Raw genomic sequence first — 24,522 nt, forward strand, 5'->3', positions numbered from 1 at the left:
ATCCTATAACCCCCACCTATTCAGTCAGAGATCATAACGTTGGTCTCATGAGAGAGAGGGCTGGCCAATGGATCTAAGGGATCCAGGATGGAACCCGGGCTCTGCCCTGGCCTCAACCTTACGCCTGGCAGAAGAGCTCCATCTTGCAGGCCCTACAGAAAGCTAGTAATTCTGGCAGGGCCCTTAGCTCCTCCAAGAGCTTGTACCACCAGGTTGGGGCCAAGACCACAAAGGCCCTGGCCTGGGTTGAGGCCAGGCGAACATCCCGGGGGCCCGGGACAACCAGTAGATTCATGCCCGCAGAGCAAAGGGCCCTGCGGGGGAGGGGGGTGGGCATAAGCAACCAAGTGGTCCCACAGGTAAGCAGGACCCAGGCCGTGAATGGAGTCAGGACTGGATTATATCATGATGAGGATTGTATCATGATGAGGCTCTTAAACTATGGAGGCTCCCTTGGGTAAAAGGCAAATAATGCAAAGCTTCCCCAATAAATGAATGAATATAAAATGTTATTATCTGTTCCACTATATATTTCTGATAAGAACTTGGAGGAGGAGCGTGTCTCATGGCTAAAGTGCCACTCAGCACTTAACACCCATTCAGAGTGGCTATCCCACCCCTGAGTGCCTCCTTCTCCAATCAGCTTGCCTGTCTGTCCAACAGCCAGCCAACTGCCTTCCATCCCCCACCCCTTATCACCCCCTCCCACTTCCCTCTGAGGCTGCAGATCCCTGCCACGTGAGATCTGCCCCTGCTGGTGAATTCCATAACAGCTTCCTGCAACCTTTGCAGGTCCTGGGGGAGGGGGAGGCCATCTGCAGAGTTCTTCTACTCTAGCACCTGTTTTAGTCCTGAATATAATGGACTTGGCCCCTAGTATAATACATAGTATATAATGGTTCAAGGCATATAACCCCAGTAATAATTTAAAGCCAGGAAGCATTCCTTTGCTATTTTAAACAGCCTATCTTCAGGAAGAACCAACAGGGCAGTTTTTCCACTAAGGGGACTGATTTTTTCCCCTTATAGCCAGTCGCCAAATGAGAGTTTTGTCATATAGTAGAAGGAATGGGAGAGATACTAGTGTTTAATCGTTTATCATCTTTTAATGCAAACGTATATACTGTACTATGCCTTTTGGCTCTAAGCTTGCTGTCAATTTTCAGCCCAGACTTTTAAATGCCCCAAAAGCTGAATCTCCAAGCACTGAAGCTGTCTTTGGTTGTGTGCTCTTTCATTTTTTTCTCATATCTCCCCAACCAAAGAGAAAGAAAGTGATAACTTTTCCCTTAAAAAATGGATTTTTCTGTTTTCTTATAGTATTTCTGTATTGTTCTTGCCAATGACCCCTTGGGTCCAAGTTTTGTTCACTCAGCTCTATCACTAAATACATGGGGTTCACCCCTTGACCACCTTGATCCCAGCCAAACTAAAAATTAAGCCTGTTGTAGGTAAAATACAGCGGGCGCTAGTGGATAGGGAGGAATAAAAGGACCAAGGAAGGTAGAAGAGGGATGGGAATGAGAAAGGAGGAGAAGGGTTGGGTGAAGGGAGAAAGAAAGGCAGGAAGAAAGAGAGGAAGTGAGAGAGAGAGAGAGGCAGGAAGTAGATAGAGAAACAGGAAGTCAGGAAGGAAGAGAGGAAGAAGGTAGGAAGGCAGGAAGGTAGGTAGGTGGCCTGGGAGGGGAGGAGGAAAGGAGGGGGTGTTGTGAAGGGGGGAGTTGCAAGGGGGGCACGAAGGGGGGGAAAAGCACAGGGTAGAGAGGAGTGGGTGCATGGGTGGGGGAAGGGTGGATGGATAGCATTGGCGAGTGTTGGGGGGAAGGGGCGATGGAGCAGTGGCGTTTCAGGGGAGGCATGACGGAGCGGCAGTGTTTGGGGGGAAGGGGCAGAGCAGCAGTGGCATTTGGGGGGGAAGACACGGTGGAGTGCCGGCATTTGGGGGGAAGGGGCGGCAGAGCAGAGGTGAGGTGGGGTGGGGTGCCACGGGCGGCAGTGGGTCTTACTGTGGGCACAGTAGCATCACGGTCGTGGCGGGCAGGGCTGGAACAGTGGCATGGGGAGAAGGCGGGGTGGGAGCCTGGCGAAGGCTTCAGCCCCCCTCCCGGGGCAAGGGGAAGGAAAGGAGCTGGGCAGAAGGAAAGGAGCAGGGCCACTGCCTCTTTGATGCGGCAGCCCTGCTCCTTTCCTGGCACCCCCTCCAGAGGCAAGGTCCCTGGTTCACTGCTGGGAAAGGAGCAGGGCTGCCGCATCTGCGACACGGTGGCCATGGTCCTTTCCTGGCGGTGAACCATCTGCGCGGCCAGTCCAGGGCGGGCCAAGTAGCCAATGGGAAGGCACGCTGTGCGCGCCTCCCCATTGGCCACTTGGCCCCCGAATGGCACTCAGTGGGGCCAATCAGGAGCCACTTTGCGGCTCCTGATTGGCGCTCTTAGTTATTATCACAGACAGGCCCCGCTCCTTTCTCCTCCCACTTATTTATACCGTTCCCGCGGAGCGGTTTACAGATTTCAGTTATTTCAAACAGCAACAGCAGGGAGCATTGTGCTGAAAGATCTGTACTGGTTATCTATCTGTTTCTGAGCACAATTCTCACTTTTTAGGATCTAAACAACTTGGGACTATGGTATCCTGAAGAATCACCTCCTCGCATACTATACAACCTGTCAATTAACATCAGCCTCTCAAGTCCTGCTCTTTGCGCCCCCACCATCAGAGGTGTTGTGAAAACTTATGACAAGAAAACTTGGATTTTCTAGATTTAGATTAAGGTGGAGTGAAAATGGGGTGAAGAAATATTAACAGTTTCAGCTATGTATATGATTTCACATTACTGGCAGAAAATAGGGAAGACCTGAAACCACATCTGGTAAAGGTTTAAACAGAAAGATTACAGCTGAATGCCCAGAAGACAACACTAATGGCTACTGGGGAATTGCATAACTTTTAAGACTGACTATTCTGTGGCTCCATCAACAACCAAAAGGGAGACTCAAACCAAGAAATCTGAAGGAAATCAAGACTAGAGATATGCGAACAAATAAAAATCAATATATAGAAGCTTAATATTTGTAAGAATGATCTCCCCCAATCGGGAAACATTGCAACCTGTATTGCAGTTCAACCCAATCACAGGTTTACTACCTCAGTGATAACTAGGCCATAAGATCAGTAATGAAGCTGCTAAAGAAATCCCCCTCACAAAAAAAAGAAAAACCACATCCATAAGATATCAGTAGCAGAACTAAAAGAAGCTGTCTGCTACCATGGCAGGGATCTGTGTTTTCAAAGGAGAATGACTGATAATAACAACACTAGTTTTAACATTCTCGCACTAGCCAGGTCTCCTTTTTGCCGTGTTATTGCAGAAGTGTGTCTATGTAACTAATATGTCTCAAATTACCTGTGTGAGAGGGAAATAGGATGGAACATAGTGTTCAGTTTTTATCTACTGAATTCAATTTCATGGGGAGGAGGGAGGATGGTGTTTAATTCAGTCTTTAAATAGCCAAATGAGCACCCAAATCATAACTCAGAATATCCTGAGGAGTGGATTGAATTTAACACATCTTGACTTCAACATAGACAAAAGGGGTGTGTGGAGGGAGCAAACATCATCAACATGGTGAAATGTGGTGTAAATCCTGCCTTGATTCCTACTGTCATGTTAGGCATTTGAAGCTTTGGCTGCTCAGACTTTAAGGATGATTTATAAGAAAACAATACCCTAGCTTGTGAGCATCAGTCTTGAGCTGGCTTTCCAAACTGGCAAGTGTGAATCTGGGTTCTGAGCTTTCTCCAGTTGAATATAATCTGTGGCTGTGTGAGTAAGTCATGTCTCAAGAGGCTGCACATGCTGGTTTACAGAAGCCAGGCTTATCCAACGGAAAGGTCAGTGTGCTGCAAAAGTCAGTAAACCAAACTAATGCAAGCTGCAGAGTTGCTTGGAGACAGGGTAGAGAGAATGTGTAAATGAGAGTGCCACTTCCTAAACTCAGCGGTTGCCAGTTTTCTAAAAAAATTAATGTTGACATCCGATGCAGATTTCTTCTCCCAGTCCTACAAAATCTTCAAATCATTACTGTTCTGGCCTCATTCCTTTCAACAGAAAGTTCTAACCACCACCCATTTCACTGAAGAATGTTCACCATGGTTCCCCTAAAGGTCCATCAAACCATTTCCCGATTGAAGTGGCTGGGATTACTTTCTTGTTCAACCCTCTAGGGTTATGCCCTGAGCTTTAGAAACACCAGTCAGTCTGATGACATTAAGAAAATGTCAGCTGGATGACCTGGTGAAATGTGCTCTTCACACCCTAAGTTGAGCTTTGATCATTAATAGCAAATGTTACTATTTGTATTTGCTTTCATAATGATAGAGGGCACCAAATGCAGCTTAGTCATTGTGTTGACACAGAAGTGGTCCCCATGGATTTTAGCATGATTTACTTCCAAGAGAATATGGTTTAGATTACTGCTGAAGTATACAGTCTTGTGCATCTTCACCAGGGTGTAATGTCCATTGAACTCAATGCAACTTTTTGTGAGTAAATGTGAGTAGGATCAGGCTACATGTTTTCTTTCGACACATGTTTATAGTGATCTGAACAATGTGTGCAAAGATGATGGAGATCTATTTAGCTTAACTTGGGAGATCAAACATATATCTGGAAACTTATAGAAATGTTTCTGAGATCCAACTGCATGATGTTACAACCCCAAATGGCTCATTTCTTCCCTGAAAAGTAGCTTTGAGAGAGCAAGTCGGAGTGGTAAACCTTAACCTTTCTCCCAATCACCACTTTCCCCCTCTCCTCCCCAAACTAATTATCCTAACCCATAGGTTTCCAGTTGCATAGTCATTAAATAAATAAACAGATGCCTCCAAAAGTAAGGAGAGCACAGGTGGTGAAGTTGAAACATAAAGGCAACAAGTGAATGGGGGACTATCCATTGTCTGCCATTTTTTCTGCTGCAAATTGCCCCTTCCAATACCACTTTCAGTAGGAAGTTGAGTTATTATATCACTGAATGTTCATCTGAAATATGGTACTGAAAGAGCTTGGCTGTTTACATTTACATTGGACCAATATGTCAACAAATCTTCTTATGCATGTTAGTTGTGCTATTTCAAAATTATTCTGGCTCGTAGCACAGACCTATGGTTGTAGCTTGATGTGTGAACATGGCCATTGTTACCCAAAATGAGTGTCAGAAGACATGTGTTTGTGGAGAATGGCTAGTGAGAGGTTGGGTAACAGTGTGGGATCAAAATTGCCTATGTTTATGAAGTAACTGTCCACTTAAGAACTCAATGCAGACAACAAATAGTAAATTAATAAGTAGAATTTATTTATTATCAGAAAGTAAATAAAGTAGACATCAGACCAAAATATAGCAGACCCACTATCAGACTAACAGAAGAAAATAAGTGGTAGAAATGAATAGAGTCTGGGGGAAGCGGGTCAATGGAAGAAATATTTACCAATCTTGGTGAGGCGGGAGGCAGAGAGGGGACAACATGATGACCAGCAAGGGGAAGGACAGCCCGGATGGAGCCAAGGTTCCAAAGAAGCAATTTGGCTTGCCAGGGCAAGGATTTTTATACCCTGTTGGAGGGTGGTATGTGCTGGAAACTGCACATACACAAAATGTGCTGGTTCAGGACTGAGACAAAAGGGAGATGGGTCTTGATGGGTTTAGGTGATGGTTCAGGAGGGGTGTTAATGATTTAGAAGAAACGAAACCATCGGGGCACAACAGGAATCTTCCAGGGATCTCTGGAGACTAGCTAGTATCTAGATCGGGGATGTTTCCTTCTGGCACAATGGCTAAGGTGAATTGTAGGTGTGAGACAAAGAACTTGGGCAAAACAGGTTCTGCTGGCCACTAATTGGCAATACCATGGAATGGGGAGAAGAGGAGAGCCAAGTTCAAGTTGAAGTCACTGCAGCTGTTCAGGTTCACCCACTGACCATGGTCAAGCTGGAGTGCACAAAAAATGGAAGCCTGGCCAGGCTGGTGTCCTGGCTGACAAGAGTGCATGGTGTCTGGCTTTGCTTAAGCCTAGACAGAGGGTACTCTTGGGGATGGTAGAGGACAGGAAGGCCTAGAGGATCATTGTCCATGGGGTTGCGATGGGTCGGACATGACTTTGCAACTAACAACAACAACAGATGGAGGGTGGATGCCACAGGTATTTGGGCACTGTGTGCCAATCCAGCGATACACGGTCCTAACCATTCCATTGTGGGAGGGGGAAAAGTGTGCAAAATTTTATATAGTCATATGATAATTGAAGTTATTATGTGAGTCGCATGTCCTTATTGGTTAGCCCTCAAAATCAGTCACACAAACTGAAAGAAGCACACATACATTACATAACCCTTCACTGGGCATTTCGATTTTAAATGAATATCAAGAATCTTGTTCTAAAGCGCACTCCAAATGCACATGTACAAGAAAACCATGTGACTAAGACCAATCCCACTGCAATATTCATATTCCTTATAGTGAAAAAGATCTGCATTATCAGCCATATTCACATAATAAGAGAATAAGTGTCATTGATGAGAACCAGTACCATGAGCCAGCTTTTCTGGCTCATGGTACCAAGCAGAATCCTCCAACTTAAATGGCTCTTTCATTGGAAGAAGAGCCAGGGAAGGGAAGGGAAGGGAAGGGAAGGGAAGGGAAGGGAAGGGAAGGGAAGGGAAGGGAAGGGAAGGGAAGGGAAGGGAAGGGAAGGGAAGGGAAGGGAAGGGAAGGGAAGGGAAGGGAAGGGAAGGGAAGGGAAGGGAAGGGTCCCCAGACTGGAGGAAAGCTTCAAGCTTTGCTCAGTTTAGTGGTAGGGTAGAGTGGTCCACCCTGCTGTTCATATATGAGGGCCATATGCACCAACACTGCTTTCTGGACAACTGTGGTATTTATTTTTCAAGTTATTGAAGGTGGCTGTTCCAGGTCAGATACTCCTAAGAGTGAACATAGTCCCCAGATTTAGCACAAACTCTGCCAATAGATGGCAAAGTCCAGGCTGAGACACCATGGCGTGACCTTGGCTAGTGACAGGCCAGGGAGCATAAATATCCTAGTGCTCATCAGGCTGCAGAGAGGAGACTTGGAAGAAGAGGAGGAAGGGAAAGGTGCAATGAATGTCCTCTAATTCTCCAAATCTGAGTCTGGCAAGTCAGAAGGGGCAAAAAGGGAGGCAACAGGGGACTAATGCAGCTGAGGACCCTTGAGCCCCACAGTGACTGGCAAAGGGGTCCTGATGCCACTTCCAAAAACTGGCCCTTTCTACAAGAAGCAACTGTGTGAAGAATTTGGGCTACAAGCAATGTGACTGACTTTCATATGTATGTTGCACTCTCCTGGACTCCTATGTTGTGTGATTCTGGCTATTCTCTTGTGTTAACAGTATTTCCTGTAATGAAGTGCATTCAGAAAGGAGCAATCAACACAAAGGAGTTTCTTTCTGACCATGCTATTCCTTTCGCCCACACCTAGTCGCTATTCTCAAGATTCATGAAATAATGGAACTGAAGAAATGTCTATCATCTAATGATTTCTTAACACTAAACGAAACCAATGATATTTGCAGTGATAATAAAATGTCTTTATTGTCTGCATATTTCATCAGTTACATTCATTTTGAAAAAATAGTAGTGTTTCCAGTTCTACTTTTTATATATTAGGAATACTTTTGTCAATGAAGGTATACAGTGCTGAAAGCAGGATAATTCTAGCTTCAGTGATTTTAGCACATGAAACAAATCTTCTTCTAATATGCTTTTGCAACCATGGATTAAACGGAGTCCATTTGCTATTTCATTACATTGAAAAGATACATACATATCTGACTTTAGTTTACTTGAAAGATTATGTTCCAAATTTATAGAAAGTCTATAAGCCTTTATGAAAAATCCATCCAATGCCATTCCCCTTTACATTAGTGGATATTCTTTCATAAAAGTTTGAGCATCTTGTACACTATTTATTTATTTATATTTTGATTTACTGACTGCCACTCTTAGACCATTCCAGCTTGTGGTGGTTTTCAAAAAGACAAGAAAACAGGATAAAACACATACCCTCAGTGGCCTAAAACCTATCAGTACTCTCCCCAGTTTCCCAACCAGTCCCACCGACTTCAGGTGGTTGCCCAAGATGGATGGGCACTTAGAGCGGTAAAGTCTGTTGGAACCATTAGAGAAGGGACCCATATCTTACATAACCTGGCCTCAACCAAATGCCTGGTGGAAGAGCTTCACTTTGCAGAACTGATAGCTCCATCAGGGCCCTGAACTCTTCCAGGAGCTCATTCCTCCAGGCTGGGGCCAGAACTGAAAAGGCCCTGGCCCTGGTCGAGACCAGGCACACTTCCCATGGGCCGGGGACCACCAGCAGATTCAGACTCACAGAGCAAAAGGCCCTGCGGGGGGCATAAAGAGACAGACAGTCCTGCAGATATGCAGGGTCCTCACAACATATGGTCTTAAAGGTAAGACCAAAACCTTGAACCTGATCCAGAACATAATCAGCATCCAATGCAGCTGCCTCAGCACTGGCTGGACATGGGCCCTCCAAGATGATCTCGTGAGGACCCTAGCAGCTGCATTCTGCACCAACTGTAATTTCTGAGTCAGGGACAAAGGAAGTGACCGTTGCATGGATCACTGTGTCCATATGCTCTGGGGACAGGAATGGCACTAGTAGCCTAACCAGGTGCAGATGAAAAAATGCCACTTGGGCTACCCTTGTGATCTGCACCTCCATAGATAAGAAGTCATTGAAGAGCGCCCCCAAATTCCTGGCGATAGGTACAGCAGTAATCTGCACCCGATCCAGGGAGAGGAGGTGCATTTCCTGGTCCTGCCCACTTCTATTCAGCCACAGGACCTCTGTCTTGGAGGAGCTGAGGTTCAGGAGACCATGCCTGAGCCATCCAGACACTGCTTCCAAACATCTGGCAAGTGTATCCTGGGGTGAGTCCGGTCATCTGTCTATCAGGAGATAGAGCTGGGTGTCATCCACATACTGGTGACAACCCAGCCCAAAGTTCCAAACCAGCTGTGCCAGATGGCACATATAGATGTTAAAATGTGTGGGGGAGAATATCGCTCCCTGTCACAACTCTTCCCCCACTGCGACCCTCTGTGTCCAGTTTTGGAGGAAGGAGATCAGCCACATAATCAGGTTGTAAATAACTCTGAAAAGATACTAAACAGATCAATTTTTCTGATGTTTCAGCATTATCAAAATAAATCAGAGAGTTGTGGGGCATACAAAAATCATACCTTTTCACTTTGGGGTGGTTAACAGTGCAATCCTAAACAGAGTTACACCATTCTAACCTCATTGACTTCAATGGACTCAGGAGAGTGTATTTAGGATGGCACTGGACAACTGCCCTGCTACAGATGAATACAATCCCCTTGTGAGTTTTCATCAATATTTCTGAAATTCTTTTAATTTATCAGAAAATTATTTCTTTTATACTGCCTCAGATTAAAATGGTGGTTAAAGTGCTAAGGGACAATTTATTTGCATTCTTTGATTTTTGTGTAAGCAGCCAGAAGCCACAGTTTAATGCACTTCCCTACTGTGTGCAGTGCTCACCTTTCTTTGAAATGGAGTTATCAAAATAACAGATTTACAGCATAAGAGATCACGGGATTTGCATGAGTTAAACTAGCATACATATGTACAGATTAGGTAGACCACTCTAAAGTAATATTTACAGTGTAAGCATCCACTTTTATTAGATAAGAAACAAAAATATCACAGATTTCACTTCACAATATATCTGTTTTGGTTTAAATAATGAAACCATTTCTTTGAAATACTATGAAGAACTCAAAAAAATAGCTTGATCTCATCTTTATTTTTTGTGGAGGGGTTTTAAACTGAGTTGTCTCCAGAGATTCTGAGGAAAAAGCAAGAATATTTGTATTAGTGACATCTCTTAAAATCGTAATAAATCTTAAAAGCAGGTGACGATATTTCTTAAATTTTTTCTAAAGACTGAGTAATACTAAGATTCTTTTTTAAAGGAATGAATCCACCTGGAGGAAATGAAATGGGGATGTTGAATCTGACTTAATAAGAAACACAGTTCCTATTGTAAAGCTACTGTTAATATACAATTGCATAGAAAATTGTTCGCATGACACTACAGAGATTCAGAAATACAACTTAGGAACCGAAACCATCATTGATTCAGCTTCTGGAGGTCAAAGAAAATGTAAGCCTCTCTACTTATTTGACTTTTTTGCAAACAGATTTGAAGACAATTTTGATTATGGCTTTTATTGCTGGATACTCATAGTGTTGTCATTGGTCCTACTTAAAGTGATTGATTTCACACTTAAGAATATTTACTCTACATATGGGGCCATATAAGCCCAAAATTCCCTGCTACTTTTTTATGGCTAAGTGCTACCATAACCACATGGTCCAATGTGTGGATTAAAAAGCTTTGTACTTTGACACCAGCCCTTATAAACCATAACTGACAGATTCAGTTGCTCAAAGGTGGATTAAGAAATAGGACTGAGACTAAAATACATTTCAGAGGCCTCATGTGCCTGCTGCTGTAACATATCCAGTATTTTCTGCTTTGAAGAAGAGTTCTCAAAGCTTAATACATGCAATCTTTCTGAGAGGGTTACAAGACTAGGTCTTATCTGCAGGTATAATCTCTCTAATTCAAGCCCAGGATTTCTAGTTGTATTGTATGTGGCCAGAATCCAATGTAAGTCAGTCCTAAGAAGAAGAAACTTGAAATTCTACATAGGGCACAGATGCCTATATTAGTGATATTGTCCAGATATACTGTTCTGGCATCTGGTATGATTAACTAAAATTAAAACTAATTGGCTGTGCTATCTGTGTTGTTAGCTCCATTAAAATTGCTCTTACTGTCCTAGTGCGTAAGTTTTCTTTGAGTGCATCAGGATAAAGAGCAACACATGTTTCTACTGCTGAAGTCCAACTGGAAAGGAGCTAATTAGCCCTTCTTTACTTGCTATTTCTATTCTATCCTTCTCACAGTTAAAGTCCAACAGGGCCTCTGTAGTTTCTGTAGATCATGAAATCACACACAATCCACACAAAGGGACCAAAATATCTTACTGCTATCAAGGCCTTTTCCTGCCTATCACACTTCTTCACATTTCTCTACAACTGTGGTATTTATATGCACACATATAGGAAACTCTTGCTTCATTCAAACGAGATCTGGAGTTAGATAATGTGCTGTTGCACTACATGCCCCTGTAATCCTATATACTGCTTAACTATGAAAAATTAGTTGTGGTAGACTTTTAAAATTCAGGGACATAGCATTCCCTAGGGATGGTCTCAAACCAGTTCATGAACAAAAGTTCAAAATGAATTTTGGCTGGTGCATGGTTTGTGAATTGAAGTTCTTGGCAGATCAACTGGCACAAACTTAATATGTACCTTCAAGCAGTTTGTGGGCATTTGTACTCATTCATGAATGGATACATCTCCAGACAGGCTATGTCCAGTCAAACGAAATGTTTATCAAACTTCAAATCAATCTGGGGGGGGGGGCAGAATTCTTCAGCCTTGGAAATACTATTGTCAGTTTCAAACTAGTCATGTTAATTTCTAGAGAGTCCTTTTTCTTTGCCTGCATTCCTTTGTATTTACTTCCCATTTTCATGCACAGAGCTTGCAAAACCCCATATCCCTTGCTTGGATTTGTGCTTTTGAGATCAGTCCATTTATTTATTCCATTTATCAGGCTCTGGGTTCTTCTGGGCAGTCTGTGATTGAACTGATAATACTGGGCACTCTGCACATTGTACTGGTTCTGTTAGGTTCACAAAAATACCCTCCTTGCTTGGATTGTGATTGATCTGGTATTGCTGAGCTGACAATCCTCCCTGGTTTTGATTGTGATTCTGTGCATGACATCAATCCTCTTGGGCTAGCAATACCATATCGGCACTGGGTTCTGCTGAGAACTCTGTACATTGCACTGGTTCTGTTTAGCTTGCAAAAATGCCCCCCCCCAATTTGAATTGTGATTGAACTAACATTGCCACATTGGCACTGGATTGTGCTGGGCACTATTATATTGCTCTAGTTTTGCTAAGTTTCTAACCCCCTCACCCCTTGCTTGGAATGTGATTCTATGCTAGACACCAGTCCTGTTGATCTGACATTACCACAATGGTTATAGTCCTGCTGGACACTACTGCATTTTACTGTTTCTACTGGGTTTGCAGAAGTGCCCCACACCTCAGTTTCTACTGCAAAGATTATCTGGTTTGATCTTAGTCCTGTTGGGTTTTCAGTGCCACAATGGCACTAGTTGTGCTGGGCTTGCAAAAATCCTCCTTAATTTCAGTTTCTATTGCAGATATACTGTGTTCTGCTGGACTTCTATTGCCCTTGAGGTTTTTTCCTCCATTGAAATCAATGGAGGATAGGGCACCTTATTTGGGAGGCTGGAACTCACACCCCATATATCCAGTCCTCACCAAACTTGTAAGGCAAGTAAAGGAGAGTTAGATAGAGTACTCTAGTGAATTTGGTGTCCATAGCTTGCACAGGATCCATTATAAATACTCCTGGACTTCCTGAACCTGTGTCTGTCAAAATGACCACTTGTCAGCTGTCATTTCCCCAGAAAGCACTGAACCGGTCTGTTGGTTCTTAAATGTTCATGCCAAAGAACATGAGCTGTGCTTCATGTTTCTGTTTTGTGATCATTCCTAATATCTACCTTAAGAGCCAGTTTGGTGTAGTGGTTAGGAGTGCGGACTTCTAATCTGGCATGCCAGGTTCGATTCTGCGCTCCCCCACATGTGACAACATGTAACTGCGCTCCCCCACATGTAACCTGGGTGACCTTGGGCTTGCCACGGCACTGATAAAACTGTTCTGATCAGGGCTCTCTCAGCCTCACCCACCTTACAGGGTGTCTGTTGTGGGGAGAGGAAATGGAAGGCGACTGTAAGCCGCTTTGAGCCTCCTTCGGGTAGGGAAAAGCGGCATATAAGAACCTACTCTTCTTCTTCTTCTTCTTCTTCTTCTTCTTCTTCTTCTTCTTCTTCTTCTTCTTCTTCTTCTTCTTCTTCTTCTTCTTCTTAATTAAATGAGTTAGTTCAGGTTTCATGCCTTGGTACACACAATCTAAGACCCAAGTGAGCTGTGCGAATTAGTGATATTAATGTGCTAATTTTCTACATGAATCCTTCATAAATCATTGTACAGTTATTTTCATACACTCAATTATCTAGCTGAAATATGATTCCAATGGAAAAATCTTATGGGGCTCATGCATTTAAGGACTGTCTCTGTAAAGCTTCTTACAGGATCTAAGTTAAAAGTACATGTTTAAGGGTAGAGTGACTCCCTAACGTTTCAAAAGAAATTTTAACTTACTTATGGGAGCTGGTTCAGAGGATCGTCTATGGAAGATCATCATAGATTTCCGAGAACACAGGATCAAGCAATTCCGTTTCATCTGGAAGGTTGTCAGTATTCAGCTCTTTCTGACTACTGCAGAATATGAACAGAAATGTTGTTGAACCCAGAGTAGTGCATTAATCTCAGTAACTCTCTTTTACTTGATTAAATCATATTGGTCTTTGTTAAAGCGATATAGCCTGTCTAGTTTTACTGTGTAGCACAATATATAGTGCTTTTATAGAAATTAAAGCACAATGCTGAACATTTTATTTAATAATTATAAAATTAATGCTTCAGAACTAGAGGGCTGTTTCTCAAGTTCTTACTGAAATCATGCCCTGCGTACAAAGCATGCAAAAATATACTTGGAATGTGATACACTTTCTGAACAAAATTCATCTTCTTTCATGCTATTTTTATTGTAAATTGTCCTCAATAGAAAGCCACTAGGAGAAAAAGCGGCTAGTGCTTTTCTGTCTGTTAAAAGGAAGATTGTATTAATAGCTCATTACTGCTCCAAACTTCTAAAACTCTGTTTCTTTTGTGCATTTTGAATCACTTTCTTCCTACCTCCTTTTTCCTGCTAAAACAGAGTTCAAATATTTCTGTGCAGCTATTTGCTTTCGGAGGCGGCTATAGTCGTTAGTGAAGACACCATCTGAGTGGCGCTTGACAGGCATTGATTCTTCAATGGGACAATTACTTGAATATAAAAGAGAGTTGAAATTAATGCCTTAGATGCAAATCAATGAAAACAATCAGAATTTTAAATTCCACAGTTTAGATTTCTTATCTGAAAGATGACTATCTGGTAATAAGCGTATCTCACATTTCTTTCACAGCTCAAATGTTCATATTTCTTATTTCTTTAATTCTATTTAATAAAATGCCTGTTATGCTAATGTCCAAACTTTTCCCTTGGAGAAGACTGAATTCAAAGTACCAGGGAACCATGACAGTTCTCAGGTAACCCTTGGTTAGTTGCTCTCTTTCATTTGAATCTATCTCTAGCAGATATTGGGAGGACAAAGTGGGATAGAAGAAAAATATATACTGTCATGAAGTCCTTGGAAGAAGGGCAGAGTAAATATCACATACATCAAAACAACATATTTTAAAAGGAATTCAGATGTTACATATAAAAACAATTCTTCCCCTGCACTAAGGACCATTTGTAGAATCACGGCAGTCACAGAAGTAACCCAAGAAAATTCATTATGTTTCATTATGAAAGCTGTGTGAGTAAAGCAAGCATGTCTCATCGGTTTCAAACAAAATGAGCATTGCACAGTACTTGTCAGAGGAAATACCACTTCAAAGAGATGCCTGCATCCTTTGAATGGCAGCTACTGTGCAAGATGACAGCTGGAGGCCTTTTCCATTTCTGCTACCTGAGAATGTTCAACAAAGTGTCAGTGAACAGACCTGGATTCTCATCGGATATTCATTGTGAAAATTCAGATCCATACAATTTAATATTAGGCCTTTCAGTTTGATTTTCAGAGATTTGAGGTTGGCTCACTGAAGAATCACTGGATATCTTATTTTGTTTCTAATTTTTTTCTGCTTCGTGAAGAATTGGGTGCTTAATTTTTTAAAACTTGTATGTAAATTTGTTTTACATTAGGAAAGGCTAGCTGGTTATTTTTCTGATCTGTACTGAATTATTTTTTCATTGTATCAACAAATGTAGAATTTAAACAATATAACAATTTAAAGCACCACTTCTGTCAATAACTCAATTCAGATTTCTAACTACACAATAAGGCTCAAATCAGAGCTTCCTTCCTCACCAAAAAATGCTTTAGCATTGATACAAATATATAGCAAACAGCCATCCATTCTGAATCACAGTAAATGGCTTTGAATAAGAGTCTTTAAAAGTCAGGTAGCCTCCTCTGGAAATGACAGTCATTGACAAAATCCATGCCAGTGCCAATGATAAAGGAATGTTTTTGTCAGCAAGCTACTTACTTAACTCTTTTTCCAACAATTGATTCCAGATATTTTCGTGCAAAGATTTGACCCAAAAGTTTGCTGTATTCACTTGTGAAGATTCCATCAGAATGTCTTGTGTTTCTATAATTAAGAGTTTTACAGTAAAATTAGCAGTAATCTCATTTCTTAGGATTACTATTTATTTACCTTTCTCCCCAGTAGGGACCCAAAGTAGCTTCCATCATTCTTCTCTTCATTTTATCCTCACAACCAACCTGTGAGGTAAGCGAGGCTGAGTGTGTATGACAGACTGGCCCAAAGTCACCCACCAAACTTCCTGGTAGAGTTGAGATTCCAACCAGTGGCTCCCAGGCCCAAGTCTGACACACTAACCTCTTCACCACACAGTCTAATGGTTATAGTTAGTCTGTACATAGCTACTGAGTCCTTTTATTTACAAAACAAACTACCACATGTTTTCTAATGCATAATTTATATTAATACAAACAGGGTCACATAAAGCAGGAAAGGAGTGGTCAGAAAGCTTCAAAGTTTCCATCTACTCTCTTTCCCTTAATTAAACATAACAGACCTGTGTATTTGCAATGATTATTAGATTTAAAATAAACCTACCTGTCTATAGCTCTGGAGACATCAAAATACAATTTATCATTATCTGGTAGTGCAGTTTGCAAAATATCAGCCTCTCGTTTTAATGAGCCTTGTGCTTGGTCTGATTCACTTGCCCCATCAAATAGCATTCTGTTTCCTAATCTGATGGGGGGGCAGGGGAGAGGAATAAAACAATGTTTGAAAATGCTAGAGAATTTAAGAATCAAGTGAAAAGATCCCCAAAACAGTGACTGTGCATCATGTGCATAGATTTACTCTGAAACATTTATTTTACAAGTTCATAAAAATAAAGCATTGTGCACTGATAAGACAAGTCATGCAATTTGTGAGAAGGTTGCTGCGGGACCCAGAAAAGCTATATGGCATCAAGTCACCAAGAAATCTCTGTCCCACCTGAGTGAGTTGCACAAGTTGCATAGTAGCCCACTAGTTGCTGCCTAGCCTGGCCCCAATGAGTCCACCCTCAAAGGCCAAATTGCCCTGGAAAGGTACCCCTTGCCTTTTGCAGACAAAAACCGAGGCTTGAGGTTGGCAATACTGTTGTGGTTACTCACAGAAGCCACTGAGAACATCTACTTCTTAAACCTATAGGTGTTGCTTATATTGCAAATTATTTTTTCCTGACATGAGTACATTTTTTAAAGGAAATAAAGCTCTCTTTAAGATTGTACCACCAATTAAAATAACTGTGCATCTGCTTGTCAATTCTGTTTTGCAAAAATATAAATGCTTTGTCTCAGATAGCAGCCTCTAATAGTAGTGGCATTTTAAAGTGTGATTAGCAAATGTTGGGCACCTTCACCAAGTTCTGACTGAGGTGGCCAAATAGTTGGCCTACCAGTGTTGAAATGATATTTTTATGCCACTGAATGTAATTATGCTATCAAATGGCAAATTAAAACTACACCTTGATTGCTAGAGACAAATCAAAACAGGATGCTGGAGCAAGCCCAAGTATTAAAACCAATGGAGTTGTATTCTAGCACATTGCTCAGCTATATGGAGTCTTCCTCCAGGGCATGCAAACTTTTGCTTGATAAAGAGCCACTGAATGTGCAAGCCAGTTCTATTATTACTTTAATAAGGCTCATTTAAGGCTCATTTAGCCTTAAGTAATATCACACTAGATAAAACAAAATAATTTGAATAACAAACCAGTTACCACACTTTCAACTCTATCATTGTGCTCCTCTATATCTATAATACAATCATCTCAATAGTGCTGCTATAGCGCTAAATGCTATATTGGTTTAGCGCTCATCTTAGAACATAAAAAAAACTCAGAGGAAGATCAGAAAGTGAAAATTGAAATTACCACAATACTTCAGAGATAGCTCATTAATACAAGAAAATGCATTGTATGAAACCTCTGTCCCTGTATCATTTACTCGTTTTACTCAAAATTGGGCTAACAATGAATAACATTTGATTTAGAATGGAAATGTAAAAATCTTCAGTATAAGTAAAATATATAAAGAGAATATATAAAATTACATTAAACCAGAATATAAAATAAAAATCCTAAATGCAGTGGTCTTCAGTATCCTCTTAAACATTGAGAGTGTGGGGGGCAGGTGCTCCTCCCTGGTGAAGTTGTGGGATTGTGGGGTTTGTGGGTTTGCCATTGAAAAGGCCCCATTTTATATACACTATCTTGTATATCCACTAAATGTTTATACCCACTCAGACCGTTTACGCACTGGGAACTTCACTACCCTAGCTTCCATGCAGGAGCACAAATCGGGGGCAGATGAGGTGCACCAAACCAAATGCTCCCCCATGTGACTTCACGAAGAGGTGAAGCAACCTGCCACGACTAAAATTCCAACCTGCAGCCCAGCATGAAACCTCCAGTGCATAAACGGTCTAAGTGAGCTTCTTTGATGGGATAGTCAGGAGGGCCTCTCCATGACTATTTATGCACTGGGCACTTCACTGCCCAAGCTCTGATGCAGAAACACAAATAGGGGGCAGATGAGGTGCACTGGGCCAAATGCTCCCCTGTGTGGATACAGGAAGAGGTGGGGCAACCTGCCACAACTAAAACCCCAGCCTGCAGCCCAGCATGAAACCTCCAGTGCATAAACGGTCCCTGTGTTCTTAACTCCCAAACAGGAACACATGGGAGATGATGAGCCTTTAGATACTCCAGTCCCAAGCCATGTAGGGCTTTAAAGGCCAAAACCAAAAGTTTGAATTGGTCTTGTGTGGGAATTGACAGACAGTATAATTGCTGTTGAATTAGGGTCACATGCTCCTGATAGCTAGCAATCTAGTCTCAGCATTCCGTACTAACAGCAGCTTCTGAACGCTTTTCAGGGATGGCCCCAAATAGAGTGCCCTATGATAGTCCAGTCAAGATGTAACTAAGGCATGATCATTGTGGCTAGATCTGATTAATCCAGAAATGGATGCAGGGGCTCCACCAGGCAAAGCTGAGAAAAAGTACTCTAAAACACCATAACCACCTGGTTTTCTAAGGTAACTGTTCTGTTGAGTTGTATTCAAGCAACTAACCTTCCTTTTCAATGGGACAGGTTACATCTGAAATCTCTGATCTGCATTTCTACTATCCCAGAGAACTTCAGACATGTCAGGATTAAGTTCCAGCTTCAGCATGGAATATTTGGTCACTTTAATCCTTTGATTTTGTGACTCACATTCAGTCTTGAATTTTTCAGTGCCATTGCAGAGTGCTTAATAATTTGGCATGAACAAAAATCCTTTGTCCAGCTGTTGTTCATACAAGTAAGGTGTTTTAATCATTTTTTCTTTTGAAAATTAATTATGTTCTGTGGCCTAAAACTGTCATTTTCCAGCCCAGTGGCCATGAGATAAAATATATGACATGCAAAAGAGCACATAATGTTCTTAACCCTGGAAAAAATCCACATGCCAAGATTATTATTATGGATAAATATCATCCGTTTGAGTACATAGAGGCATGTAGAATTTGGTTACAGAATATTTATCCATCTGGAGTTTTACCAGGTGATTTCCCCCCTAAAAGCAGCCAAGCTTGTAAAGTATTATTATATGGGAATTCTCTCTGAATGTGTGTGTCCTTTTTGGAGAAGAAAACATCATGAAGCCAGAGTATCCCACACTGAAATACATGGCCGTATTTACATCATTACTACCCAGTCATTACTGAGAGAATGTTAGCAAAAGAATGTAATGGGATCTAACAGAATCTCCATCTACCCAAAGGTATATGTGGCAAAGAAGCAATCACAATATTAGGGTAAATACTGTAGAGTTGGCAAACACATAAAATCTTCTGTGGTAAATATATTTGTACAATGAAGTTCGTTTGGCACTAGACAATAAATGACCTCTATACTCATAGCATAATCAACAGTCATTATCCCTCCAGAGTGAGAAAGCTATTCTAGTTCATTCTCAACCTCGTCAAAAACAGGAGAATTTCCCACAAAAGCTTGTACGGGTGTGTGTGTGTGTGGGGGGGATATTGTGTTGGCTCTAGCATGACTTTTCTGCTTACGGTAGACTTTTTTGTGCAACTGAAGATGCAAGAAAAAGGCCATAGTAACCATTTTCACCAAGTCAAATTTACTGTATCCCCATTTGCATGCTTGTGCAAGATCTTGTGCAACCAATTGCTGGGCACTATAGCATACAGACAGGAAAGAGGAAATATTAGCCCAAGAACTTGTGCAAATGGAACAGGGGAAATCCATTTATGTTTCAACATCTGCCTCACTTGATCAAAGCCACTTTGCATTTTTAATATGTTGTGTCTGTTCTTACCCTAACACTGTTTAGGTTTCTAAGAAATTAATAATGTAAAATATGTTTCCATAAGATAAGCTATAGCATATGTACTGGAGAAACACGAAGTTTAAAAAAATTATTCATGATATACAATGTGCAGTTATGATCAAAATAATCATTGTAGACAGTCTGGAATATTTGATCATGGTACACACTATTTCAGTTAAAGCTAGCTGCCTCTTTGAGTGGTAATCCACTCAATCGAAACCTCCCCTAATGTTGATCATAGGAATAGATGGCATCTCTTTTTGACTCTGATAGGCCAATAACATCCTCTAAAGAGCAGCTATTGACATCAGGTCCTGCCATTTCAGTGCCTATTAACAAGCCATCAAAGTGCTTCTGATACTGGAGTTTAGTCACCTGGTACTCACCACTGCCAATTGTTGGCGCAAAGTTGGCATCTAGATTAACATTTTGTGTGCTTACACCTCACTAGTTCATTCTGCCTGTGCAATCAGTGATTATGGGATGTGGATTTCTGTAAAAGCTGATTTAGAAGGGGGAATGCTGTTTTTAGAAAAGTGACCTACTTACTGGAGAAAGCTCTTGAACATCAAGGTTTGCAGTTAAAATAAACAAAGACTGGCTGTCATATGAACACAAGTGCAGCCATGTTGGATTTAGCCCATGGTTCATCTAGCCCAACACTGTACTTCCAACAGTGACTGATCAGATGGCACAGGGAAACCCAAGGGTTGACAGTATTACTTTTAAGATTAAGAATCTCTTCATCAGCAAAGATACCCCATCACTGGAATATGTACATAGCTTGCTTAGGCTTCTTGTCTAAAGAGCATACTTTTCATTTGTATTTGCCAGGAAACTTGATAGTTTCCTAAATGAAAACAAATTTGCATGCACTTAAGACTGTCTGTGTCCAAAAAGTTCTTTCAACTCCATATCTTATTTCTGAGATAGACCTCTTTGAAATAAACTGAATTCTCTCTCTCTCTCTCTCTCTCTCTCTCTCTCTCTCCGTCTTTCTGAATGTGAGTCTTTTCATAAGAAGGAGAACTCAAGAAAACTAGGATTCAAAAGCCTCAGAATCCTACACCCAGAGACACAGCATATTAACAATGTCTTTACCCAATTATTAAAGAATGTAATGAGATTTAACAGAATCTCCTAATGCCCAGATGTACTTGTCATTCCATTGGTTAAAGAATGAAAATTATTTTCACTTCAGGTTGACAAACACACTAACTCTCCCACTGTGATCACGAGTAGGCTAGTTTTTCAAATGCATTGAACTTAACTATTTGATGGATGGTTTGAACTATCTTTCACTAATTCATTGGAGCTATTCCATTTTCCTTTTTCTTTTCTCATTTGAAGGTTTGCTCCACATTTAAGGCTGAGAGCCAGTGACAGATACTAAATGCATATATTCATTTAAATCCGTATTAGAAGAGAGAAAAGCATATATATTCCCACCATGGACAGCCAAATAAAAGATTTGTGCAAGTCCCATTCCAGAAGGGTTAGACTTGGGCATTGCCAAATATATAGGCATCTGCAAAGATAGAGGGTTTTTTTCTGATACAGTTTGACAAATCTAGGCACTAATTTTATTAGTTAGAGGAGCACCCGCAAGAGAGTAGCCCTTACCTCATAGCTGAGGATGATTCCAGAGGAGGTAAAGCAAGAGTCCGTGAGCAGAGGATGCAGAGAAGTATAAAGGAAAGGGGAATCTGGGAACCACTTCTGTGTTCCATCTCTTTGGACCTGAATTAGCAAAGATGATACAAAGTTTACCTCTTGCAGTCTTGTGCAAACCCCAGGTACTTAGTAAGACAATAATGACGTTGTCTTGAACAGCATTTGGATATTTTCCCCAGCCCTGATCTGGATGGCCCTGGCTAGCCTGATCACATCGGATCTCAGAAGCTAACTGGGGCAGCCCTGGTTACTACTTGCATGGGAGACCACCAAAGAAGTCCAGGGTTATTGGGAAGGCAACGGCAAACCATCTTTATTTGTTTCTTGCTTCAAAAACCCTAAGTGGTCCCCGTAAGTCAGATGCAGATTGATGGCACTTCCTAACACCACTCTTTCCAACTTTTCAACTCTTTTTCAGTTGTGAAATATAGTTTATTAGTTACTGAGAAGTTTTAGACCAAACTGGGCTTTAAACAAACAGTCAAGCATCAGTGGCTGAGACAGGGGTAAGATACAGATCAACAGAAGCAGATATAGATTGGTGCATAGATTGACTGGCAAACACACCATTGTGCTATTGTGTCTCAAATTAAACCACTTTAGTCTCCACCGGCCAGTTGCTGAATTAACACTACAAAACATCTGCATTTCTGCTAAATTAATGCTGCAGTTTGAAGCACACTAACCAAGATGAAGTCCAATTGAGCTTAGGGGGATTTCTGAGTCAGGATGTTTAGGATTCCAGCCAAAATCCATTGAAATCTCTGCACAGGCTTGATTTGTGATGTAATCAAAAATTCCTCACAGTGCCATCCCGAGTAGAGTTATACCCTTCTTAGAAGGGGTGTAATTCTGTTTTGGATAGCATTGTCTGTTTACTTTGCAGTGTGATTGAAACTGAAGGCAGTTTGCAACTAAAAGCAGGGTGTTTTAACTCTAAAAATCTGTAGGAATCAGTCCAGAATGTTAATGTTACCTAGGTTTGTATAGAGCCTAGATGTTATGAGCTGGAGGTTCCACATGGCTTCAGTTATCATTAATTCATTATCATACAAAATGCATTGTTTTACTGTATTAATCATGCACACAAATGGGGGGGGGCAGCACACACAATTCCGGTAGAATGTAAGGAGTCTGTTCTGAAGGAGCTTGGGGAGTGTGACTGCTAAAGGTGAACTAGAAATCAGCATTCAGAGGAACATCTGTGAAATGCTGATTAGAAGCAAAAAAGTAGAAGTTTGACTGCAGCCAAAGAAAGCTTCAGAGAATTGGGAGATGACTAGCTGAAGAGTTCAAAGAATTTGTTTTCAAACTGCGTAAAGCGCACACACTTTTTTACATCCCACTTTGGAAATAGCTTCTATTTTTACAAGAATTCTCCCCCTTCCCCCAAAACAATTCAGCAGTAGTTTTTCTCTGATCTCAAGTCAAATTTGAAAGAAAGAGCCACTCAAACTTACTTACCAGGCAGAAAGAGGCTTTTGTCTCCTTGGGAATAGGGTGGTCCTTGGAGCAAAGGCAGGACCAGGGGCTTTCCTAGGTGCTGAATTGCTCCGCAACTGGTTGGCTGTTGTGCCACGAGATTCTTCTCCAGCTACCGAAGAGGAATGTGCAAAGAAAGGGTCTGCTGCTCTGCTCCCCGAGACTGCTTCTATCGGTCTGAAGTTTGCCAGCGGTCCTTCCTGGACTAATGCCTTTCCTCCCCTTCAGTGCACTCTGAACAGCCTTTCCAGCTGTCTCATTTTTATAGGGTTTATACACAGGACCTTTCTGCTTCATCACGTTATGTTGAAGACGTCACTATTCACAGGGGAATGAATGGAAAATCCACGATTGCTTTGTTCAGGACATTGGGAGACAGGGGAAGTTCATGTTTAATTCAGGGGAAGCACTGGAGCCCCTCATCCTATTTTAAATTGATTTACAGTTATATGAATGAATGATTTAATATGAGTAATTCTGAACTGACCAAAGCATTCAGCTCTTACAAATCATGCATGACCAAATATTGCCTTCAGGAACAAGGAAGAAGCCATGTAAAATGTATAATTTATAGATACCAGATTTTTTATTTTATTTTTCCTTCTCTCTCTATCTGAATTAATTAAAATAATGAGTCAGGAAACCAGGAGCCACTGTTGTGTTGTTTCAGAGAATTTGGTTCAGCTGTAATCTTGGGAGATTTCAGTTTTAAGTACTTGCATGAGACCCTCATTTCTAATGTGAGAAGAACTAAATTGGAGTACAATTTAAGCTGATGTTTTTTGCCTACTGCCTTTGAGGCTGAGTCTAAAGCACTGTGACTTTGCCGCATGGACAATTTGCAAGTGTGCTATGTATCATTTTGATGTTGTCCAGGACAAAAAACTGAGTGCCTCACTCAGTGGAATTTCCTGTTTCTCTCTGTTAACACAGACTCTATTTAGGTAGGGTCCTGTTTTACAGTGAGATGGGGGTATAAGCTTACAAGTAGGATACATTCACCTGCATGAATCTACCTAGCATGTTATCTCGGAGCCCCTGCTTTATCTACCCTACTATTCTTAGTTCTATAAGTGGCTATGCAGTATGGGGCCATTTCAAAGGTGGCCAAGACTGTGGGATTCCCTCCCTAGTTAAATTTGGTTTTCTCCTTCCCTGATGGCATTTAAGTGGCACTCTAAGAGATCTTTGGGGATTCTCATATTTATCCCTTGCTGTAGTTTCTGTTCTAGTAAATCAGATCACTTTATTGCTTCAGCTCAACCACACCGATCATCAAAACACACAAAAAGGAAAATACAAAAATGTTAATAGCAAATTACAATGTTACAAATTACAAACTAACACATTAATTGATCAATAAAATGAATAAAATTAACATGCTCTGATCAATTAGTCAGAAATCATAAAATGATGATATAATAAATCCTATCAAAAATATCTTATGTAAATATATTTATAAATATAATAATTTTCTTCAGTCATCTTAACTGTATTTTGGTAACTGATGCTACAAACGGTGACTTTGGCTGCAATTCTAAGACTTTCCTAAGTCCCACTGATTAAA

At 41.2% G+C, this 24,522-nt stretch overlaps 1 protein-coding gene across 2 annotated transcripts; it reads right to left on the reverse strand.

Annotated features, from left to right (window-relative positions):
* Positions 1-9,729: 9,729 nt before the first annotated feature.
* VIP (vasoactive intestinal peptide) lies at positions 9,730-23,208 on the reverse strand. 2 transcript variants are annotated; one of them, XM_077349363.1, is made up of 7 exons: positions 22,938-23,207; positions 21,423-21,539; positions 16,017-16,157; positions 15,420-15,524; positions 14,016-14,147; positions 13,419-13,535; positions 9,730-9,924 (listed from the first exon to the last, which is right to left on the reverse strand). In XM_077349363.1, exons 2-6 carry the CDS (start codon positions 21,527-21,529, stop codon positions 13,445-13,447), a joined length of 576 nt encoding a protein of 191 aa, XP_077205478.1. In that variant the 5' UTR covers positions 21,530-21,539; positions 22,938-23,207; the 3' UTR covers positions 9,730-9,924; positions 13,419-13,444. The 2 variants fall into 2 exon arrangements, with proteins under 2 accessions (XP_077205478.1, XP_077205487.1); XM_077349372.1 differs by lacking the exon at positions 16,017-16,157 and having other exon boundaries at positions 22,938-23,208.
* Positions 23,209-24,522: the final 1,314 nt, after the last annotated feature.

The sequence above is a fragment of the Paroedura picta genome, chromosome 1, assembly GCF_049243985.1.
Source record: "Paroedura picta isolate Pp20150507F chromosome 1, Ppicta_v3.0, whole genome shotgun sequence".
NCBI lineage: Eukaryota > Metazoa > Chordata > Lepidosauria > Squamata > Gekkonidae > Paroedura > Paroedura picta.